This window comes from Triticum urartu, chromosome 6 (assembly GCF_003073215.2).
Source record: "Triticum urartu cultivar G1812 chromosome 6, Tu2.1, whole genome shotgun sequence".
NCBI classification, from domain to species: Eukaryota; Viridiplantae; Streptophyta; class Magnoliopsida; order Poales; family Poaceae; genus Triticum; species Triticum urartu.
Window position 1 is genome coordinate 190,342,858 of NC_053027.1, and position 8,552 is coordinate 190,351,409.

The 8,552-nt window shown below is 44.8% G+C and overlaps 1 protein-coding gene across 2 annotated transcripts; it reads right to left on the reverse strand.

Annotated features, from left to right (window-relative positions):
• Positions 1–1,683: 1,683 nt before the first annotated feature.
• LOC125515790 (serine carboxypeptidase-like 45) lies at positions 1,684–5,181 on the reverse strand. Of its 2 annotated transcripts, XM_048681290.1 has the most exons (10): positions 4,671–5,178; positions 4,328–4,429; positions 4,093–4,188; positions 3,766–3,858; positions 3,588–3,667; positions 3,220–3,501; positions 2,968–3,095; positions 2,722–2,814; positions 2,186–2,303; positions 1,684–2,103 (listed from the first exon to the last, which is right to left on the reverse strand). In XM_048681290.1, the coding sequence occupies exons 1-10, from the start codon at positions 4,930–4,932 to the stop codon at positions 1,951–1,953; spliced, it is 1,407 nt and encodes a 468-aa protein (XP_048537247.1). In that variant the 5' UTR covers positions 4,933–5,178; the 3' UTR covers positions 1,684–1,950. The 2 variants fall into 2 exon arrangements, with proteins under 2 accessions (XP_048537247.1, XP_048537248.1); XM_048681291.1 differs by lacking the exons at positions 1,684–2,103; positions 2,186–2,303 and adding an exon at positions 2,306–2,434 and having other exon boundaries at positions 4,671–5,181.
• Positions 5,182–8,552: the final 3,371 nt, after the last annotated feature.

Genomic DNA, 8,552 nt, shown 5'->3' on the forward strand with positions numbered 1-8,552 from the left:
GAACATAATGTGCTTCTTGCCATGTATGAAATGACACCAAATTTTTTACGCATGTGGGCATGCTCATGGCAAGCCTCCACGCAAAATTTGATGGAATTCAGACATCGAATGCACATTGCCTCACGTTCACCTAGTGTTTTAGGGGCTTTTCACTAGGAAACCCTAGAAAATGCATAAAATGTCAGAACTTGATGAAATTTATTATGGATGCTTGGCATGGTGATGCTAGTGTGTGGAAAAAATTGGGTCCATTTTAATGATGTGAAATAAAGGAACTTTGAACACGGTGTGCTTTAGGCCATGCATGAATTGATAATAAACTTTTCCAGCATGTGGACTTGTTCATGGCAGGCTTCTGCACAAAAATTGAAGGAATTTGAACACCGAACACATGTTGTGTTGCATTCGGCTAGTGTTTTAGATTTTTTCACCGGAAAACCCCTAGAAAATGCATAAAATGTCAAAACTCAATGAAATTTATCATGGATGGTTGGCATGGTGATGCTAGTGTGTGGGAAAAATTTGGGTCATTTATTCTTGTGGGAAAAAGTGCACCCAGACTTACCCTACCGGCCTACCCAAACCATCACCTTTGAACATGGTGTGCTTCTTGGCATGTATGAAATTAAACCAAATTTTGCATGCATGTGGGCATACTCATCGAAAGGCCTCCATGCAAAATTTTAAGGAATTCGGACATTGAACGCACATTGTGTCACGTTTGGTTAGTGTTTTAGGGTTTTTTGACCAGGAAAACCCAAGAAAATGCATAAATTATCAGAATTCAATGGAATTTATCATGGATGCTAGGCATGGTGATGCTAGTGTGTGGAAATTTTTTTGTCCATTATATTGATGTGAGCATTTTTTGAAAAAGAAAAGGAACGAAAAGCGAAAAAAACAAGAATGAAAAAGAAGAAAAACCGATCACTGGTTGATATATTTCATTTTTATTTTTCTATTTAATAGATGTTCAGAAATTTTAAAAGTGTTCTTTTTTTATGTAAGCATGTTTCTATTTAAACGAACAATTTTTCTATTTAATAGATGTTCAGAAATTTAATTATATTGATGTGAGCATTTTTCTATTTAAACGAACAATTTTTTGATATATTTGTATAGTTTTCTTAAAAAGCGAATATTTTACTTTATGAATAAAATTTAAAAAGCAATAGTTTTTTGAAAATTTGAACAAAATTTTATAAGTGTGACCATTTTTTAAAAGGAAAAAAGAAACAAATAAAGAAAAAGAAAAAAGAAAAAAAGAAAAAGAAATAGTGATAAAAGGACCGGTTCAACAATGGGCTGGCCCATCCGCGAACTGATGTAGAAAAAAAACAAAAAAAGAAGTAAATGGGCACAAACATTAGAATGCCATAGTTGGTTATTGTGGTTCTCTTTTTTGTAGTGTGATAAGTAGTGGGTACAATGCCTCACAAGTGTCACATATGCAGATGGCTATACGAACAATGCATGTATATGTAAATCACCATTATTTCATCACCAAACTTTACACATATGTAATATACATGCATATGATCATGTAGAATTATTTTCGGATTCTTTTGGAACTTTAAATGTGAATTTTAAACTATTTAAAATAAGGTGCTCCAATGCAACCATGCTTCAAAAATCCACGCTCGTGATTTTACCTACTTCAAACCTTCCCACAAAGGCGAGTCAGACGGCAAAGCCACGCTTGAGACAAGGTGATAAAGGTAATTTACATACAAGAGCACAAAAAGAACTGGCTGGATCTTCTTTGAACAATTACCAAGCCTCGAATACAGGAGAAAGAGAGACAAAACCTTTAGAGCAATGCGACTACCGCAGCTTGAGACAGCTAGGAACATGAAGAACAAAGCAGACACATTCTTACATAACTAAACCCCTTGCAGAATTAATCAGGACTAGCAACTCTTTTCATAGCTGCAGAGGCAACATCCACTATCATGAGAAGGTTTCCGGAAGAGGCCTGTCTTGTAGGAATGCCCTGATGAGCACAAGAGAGCGTTCAGGCTGTGAGAATGGCGCCTCATGTGAGGCCCCTCTGATGGTGGCGAAGGAGAGCTTGTCACCGTATACCTGAGTCCACCCACCAACCTGCATAGGAAGATCGTTCAGCACTGGAAGAAAATGCTACATAACTTGCTCTTCAGTTTGCACGGTATGTTTGTGTTGTCACCTGCTTCCCTTCGAACCAAACTCGATACGGGATGCTCGTCTTGAGGCCTAGATCGCGCGCTAGATTCTGCACTAGTGTCCTGCTTCCCGTTAGAGGGATCACCGAGTCTTGATCGCCACTGAATTTACAAGCAAACAAATGCCACATGTTACATCATTTAGGCCTGAGCTTCATGCTTCCCAAAGTTGAGACTTGAGAGGACCGTCCGAAGGAAAAGGTTCTGGTGCAAATTTGTACCATGATATAAAGCTGGCAAAGTACAATGTTCCAAAACCTTGTGTCAAGTCCCAATTCTATATACTTTTCCATCCTTTATTCTATTTTTTACAGCAATGCTAAACACATGATTCTTCATCTTCATTGATTCCTCAATTTCAGGGCCCCACAAAGAAAGTTCCAGTATTTTAATACGATGGCTAAAGGCAGTGAAACACAAGGTTTTGTAATCTTTTTTGTTTCCTATCAAGATATTCCTGACCTTTATGATGCATATGAGAAAAAAAGGGCTACTCTTTTAATCATTTATCCTTCTATACCTGTAAACTAGTACTCTGATGCCGGACTTGACCAGTGATCCCACTATGTCGATTGTTGGAATCTGCAAGTTGAGGAGCTCATACTCAAGAACACTGTAACAAAACAGAAAAACATGACAAACTACGGTCAGATATAACAGATGCATATACACAAAGTACCTGCATGCATATACTTATTAATCTGTTTCTTTCTCGAAAGGTCACATTATATTTAAAACATGTTAAATTAATCTGTAGATTCAATACCTGCTGCAAACTGCCCAGTTTTTTACGCCGATGAGCTTCGCATGGAGCGCTTCCTGGACATCCTTCCTGTTCAAATAGTTTACCGTCTCGTCCTCCACACAGACGTCGATGCGGTGCCCGACACGCTTCTGCACAACACAGCCACATTGTTGCCACATCAGATAAGAGATAGCTGCCTTCTTTCTCAAAAATAAGATAAGAGATAGCTACCCTATGATACGGATTCTGATCAGTTTGTGACTACGAGCATACATGAGGGGAGAGGATCATTGACTGAGAGAGCACCGAAGACAAGCAGACGTCGAGGGTAACATCGTACTTGTCGACGAACCGGCTAGTCTCTCGGGTTACTTGGTTCATCACCCTCGCGCAAAGCGGGCTAAGCGATCCACCGTAGTACTCGCTGACGTAGCGGGAGTAGTTGCAAACAGACGTGAAAATCCTGTATGTTGAGTCTGAAATGAGGCCATGGGACCAGAAGTACTCTGCCCTCGAGTTGAAGTCGGTGGTGAAATGAAGAACAGGATTGCCCAACTATACCAACAACAAAAATGTTTCAGTCAGAAACAGTAAAATGCATCAACAGCGAATCGGTTTATTCTGATTGAGGTTTTCCTTACAGCAAGTCCTTTGAGGTTGAAGATGTTGTCCTTCTTATTGAACTCAACCATGACTTCGGCAAGTTGTGGAATGTAATGCCCTGTTACATGCAAAGAGCATCTGAAGATTTAGAGAATGCCAAGAGTTGTTCACTTTTTATTAATAAGACTGTAAATGAAGGTGTACATATGTATGTACCGGCATAACTCTCTCCAGCAATGTATAGCTCTCTGCCCTTGTACTGTGGGAACTTTTCAAGCCACCTTTGCATGAACACCATATTGCCCATTGCTTTATTCATTCAGTAAAGAAATGTCAGTGCCCATCATAACTCCCACTCAAGAGCTTAAGACTTCCAGACAAAACATAAGTCCAACCGCTATTAAAGTGGTAAGAACTTATTTCCTACAAATGGTGTACTATCTACGAAAAGGCAGTCGTCTATATATCCAGTAAGAAAACAGCAACATTCAGACAGATGCAAGAAAACATTCAGTAATAAACCTCAGTAGCCAGCACTCCTACCTGTCATGTTGTCATTCACACCCTGGTAGTAGGCAGCATCAGCGGAGTAGGAGAAGCCAACACCAGCTGGTGTCTCCAGGTAAATCACATTAGCTTCTGCAGGGCAACACAAGAGCACCAAAACAGTGAGGCATGTGGCAACTTTATTGGGCCAACAAAAGGCTCGTGAATTGGAATTAGCATGCAGGGTTGCAGAAAAAGGTCGATAGGGAGCACTCATCGGCCTCACACGCACCTTTGTTCCAGCTGTACTCATTCCTCACCAGCGCCTGCCCGCTGGGCCTGAAAGGGCCGTTCTCTGAGAAGGCCCCTACACCAAGCGAAGAACACCCAGGTCCTAAACAAGGAAACCATCGAACCAATGATATCTCCAGAAATGAATGCTGGACCAGAGTTCGGATCACATTCTGGTTCGACAGAGCTTAGCCAAAGAAGAAAATATGAAAGGAGAAAAAAAAATCTACTGCAGGGAGCACATATTTAACTTGATTGCAAACAAGCAGGGAGCAGGATACACCATGAAAGCCAAAGAGTTCAGCAGAGAATGCCATGGCACAGGATGCACCAGGAACACTCACCTCCGTTGAGCCAGAGCACGAGGGGCTTGGTGGCGGGATCAAGCTCCGCCTCCACGAAGTAGTAGAAGAGAGCCCTGCTCCCCTTGCCGTCCACCTCGATGTAGCCCGAGTACTGACCAAAGCTCACCTCGGGTTGCCCAGGGAGCCTTGTGATCCTGCCTCCTCCTCCTCCATTGCAAGAAACCAGATGACAAAGTGAAGCAATGAGTAGCAGCGCCGCCATGGCCAATGGCCTGCAGCGGCAGCACAGTAGAGCCGGCATTGTCTTCAAGGTAGTGAGAGAGGGTTTGGCTGGAGAAAGGAGCGGGAGGAGCTGGCTGGAGTAAGAGGGGATTGGACGGCGAGGGAGGGGAGGGAGTGAGAACTGAGAAGGAGGCAGTTGAGTCAAGTCTGGTCTTTTTGCCTCGAGAGGAGAGCGATGTAGGAGATGAAAAATAATCAAAAGACGAATGATTCAGTGGGAGGAGCAGGGGGGAGAGAGTGGAACTGGCAGATGCAGCAGCGAGACCTCTGTCTGCTTGGAGCACGCGCTCGCGCTAGAATATAAAAGGTACTAGTACACTGCTAGTACTTCATTAATTATGCATGTTTTCCGGTAGTACTTGACCTAAGATTGCACTATGAGATTAGCATTAGGCTAGTCATGATGGGGAGTAACTTATTTTGTTGCTTTTCCGGTAGTACTACCTTTATAGTGCAAAGTAACATAAAAGTAATATCATAGATGATTGCATTTATTACATTATAGACTTATTTTGTTTTGGGTTGCGTTATGTTACAGTAACATATTATGTTATTCCAAATACCTCTTTCTTCATTAACTCTATGCCACATAAGCAAACTTGTTTTAAATGTGTTATGTTATTTGCTAAGTTACTCCCGCTATGACTAGCCTTAGCATTTCAGACTACTTTGTGCGAAAGATAAGCTCCTTAGGATCTTGTCTCCACTGTTAGCGGGTGATCGACGCAAAGAAATCTGCTGCACATAGGTGCTTACTATATTCGTCTAAAAGGACTGCTGCATGTGCATTGTCGGGACAAGCAACACGCTGACACGACAGCGCGTGGCCAGGTAGCCACTAGGCACACGCTATAATAATTGTACTATGTATCTTCTTTTTCATTAAAAATGCTTACGGTATATACTGCCTGATACTAAGTTTTTTTAACAAAAACCGTAGAACAATTGTTCTACTGTATATTTTCATTAACATAAAAAAGTAATTTACAAGGGGGTCCAAAGATCCCTAAAAACAAGGGAAACTTAGCCAATTCCTGCCCTTGGAAACATGAAGGCTGATTTAAAAACATGTTATCTAGCGACTGTTTGCACACCTGCAACAAAGCAAATGACAATCCGTTTGCACACTTGACACTCGTCACATCTGTCTACACAATACAACATCAAACTGATAAGAGTGCTGCAGCTCAAAATTAACCTCGGGAACATAAACGGAAACCAATAATGCAACGGCCACGTGACACGCGAGAGGAACGGGTGGGGGGGAGGGACAAGATGGACCCAAGGGCAAAAGCCTTTCCCGCATTACAAAAGGTGGGCTTTTTAGCCGGGGCTTCCACAGTCCCGCTCTTTTTAAACTGCTGTCTTGTGCAAACATGACGGACAACGAAGAAGAGGTTCGTTCGTTCGTTCATGTGGCCATTTCTTTTATGCTCGAAAACATTCGGTTGCTTTTGGATTTATGCTGGTCTCGGTCTCGGTATACGGTTATCGGAGGAACAGGTCAGGGTGACTGGTCGCTTTACGAGGGGGATAAAAGGCCGTGTGGTTGCTATGATCTCTAGCCCCTGCCCAACGCAGGTGTGTCGGTACTTGGGGGTGTGCCGCTCGCCTGCAACGGCTAATTTTATAATTCGGGAGGAGGTAGTAGATGCCACCGGAAACACTGTTGAGTGAGTGAAACATAGGCCCGTTTATCAAGGCGTCACGAGTCACTAGCGGACGCGCGCACCGCGCGGTCGATGCAGGGGCCCGGCACAGGCCTCAGAGCATCTGCAATTTCTGCATCAACAGCAAGACGTAGCTAGCTATTCCGGCCCCTTTGTCCGCCCACGGAGGTGCACCTCAAACCCGGTCATCAATCGTCAACTCTCACGCCCACAGCCGTCCACCTGATATACGGTCCTCTAAGAGCATCTACGGCGGCGATGGGCAAATCCCACCCTCAAACGCCCGCGGCTATTGATCGAACACTTTTAAATAATGTAATCTACATTCAAACATCTTAATTATTATGTATCTTAAATTAATATAAACTCATGCAACCACGTTGATGCACACACATCGTACAACTACTTTATCACTACTAACTAAACATGTCATCTGACTATCAAAATTTGGCATATTTGGCTATGGTGGAGTTCATTCACGGCTGCTCTTGCCCTTTCCGGCGTCCTTGTCGTCCTTCTCGACAAGTACCGGTCGAAGGCGCAGTACGGACCGAGTCGGATCTGCTCGTCGTCGGAGTTGTCCTCGCCATCACTGTCCGCCTTCTCCTCCTTCAATGACAGGCCGGCCATGGCACGGACCGCCCGATTCTTCTTTCGGGCGAGTGCGCGTGTGTTCCTCTGTTGTCGTTTCTTCACAAGGCAGGCGCGGATGGCTTCCTCCTCTGCGGCCGCCCGCGCCGCCGCATCAACCGCCTCCGCCGCCGCCATTTCCGCCGCGATACGGGCCTCGGTGGCCCTTATCCTCTCCTTCCCACGACGGGCTGCCCGTTCCCGGTGGGACTCATAGTCTGCCCAGCCGTTGATGGGGAAGGAGTGGGGTTCCGGCTGCCGGGACTGCGAGGATCCAGCCCCAGAGGACCCAAGCGCCCGTTGAGCCGACGCTGTGGAGTCATGACGGACAGATCCATCCGTCGGTCGGGCGCTGTCCTCCCGAGAGCGGCGGAGTGCAATGCCGACCCCCATTGCCTCCTCCAACCCGCATGAGATGACACCCCAGTCGACAGACCGGACTGATCGGAGTCAGATCCGCTACCTGCCATGCCGGAGAAGGCCGAAAATCGTCGGAGGTGAGCTTGGGTGGCGGAGGGAAGTGGAAGGGAGTGGAGTGAAGTGGCTAGGTTTTGGTCTGATGAGCGGATGGGGACAAATATATGTGGGGGCGGGTGGGCCAGCCTGGGCCGGGTCTGACGTGGTGAGCGTGCCCGGACGCCCCCATATATGCCCCATATTTGGGCTGGATATGAGGGGTGATGGTCAGTCCGGACGTTTGAGACCCGTTTGAGGTGTTCGTCTGGGTCAAAAAATCATGACCGGCAGTGACCGGGCGGGCCGCCCGGACGTTTGAGGAGTGTTTGGGTCGTCCGGCTGTAGATGCTCTAAATCCGTATTATTCACACAACACTGAAATAAGCTACACATGTCATTTATGAAATTATGGAACATATAGAACAAACGAACATAAACAAACTGGCAGTTAATATAGACCAAAATACATAGTTTGAACATCACATTTCAGCCAGCAAACGGACAAAGATTTAAGCTAAATTTACTAGATACACAAATGGAACTGGAGAGGGCCAAGGAATGAATTCGCCACTTTCTCACTGGTCCTTTGCCCTTGCGGCCGGAGTGGTTGTAGCCCTCTGTGTAGACATCGACGATGGGAGAGGAGGGAGGGTCATTAGAGCCGTCCATGACGTCGTGGAAACATTACACCATTTTCTTGATTTTCCCATCATATATGAAAATATAAACAATCTAAATATACCATGTGACCAGTGCAAACTCTTGTAAATTTACCATGTGTTAAGAAATAAAGACATGCAGTTGCAGCCGGGGCAACACTTGCAGTTGTGTGTCTAGTGGCAGTCATGCAACTGCATTCTCCCACCCGATAAAAAACACGAAG

What these genes read in the sequence shown, in the direction of transcription:
- LOC125515790 (XM_048681290.1), bottom strand. Translation starts at nt 4,932, where the DNA reads ATGCCGGCTCTACTGTGCTGCCGCTGCAGGCCATTGGCCATGGCGGCG. An exon ending in CGTGCTCTGGCTCAACGGAG is followed by an intron (nt 4,430 to 4,670) that starts GTGAGTGTTCCT and finishes TTCCTTGTTTAG; the next exon opens with GACCTGGGTGTTCTTCGCTT. An exon ending in TGTGAATGACAACATGACAG is followed by an intron (nt 3,859 to 4,092) that starts GTAGGAGTGCTG and finishes GAATGAATAAAG; the next exon opens with CAATGGGCAATATGGTGTTC.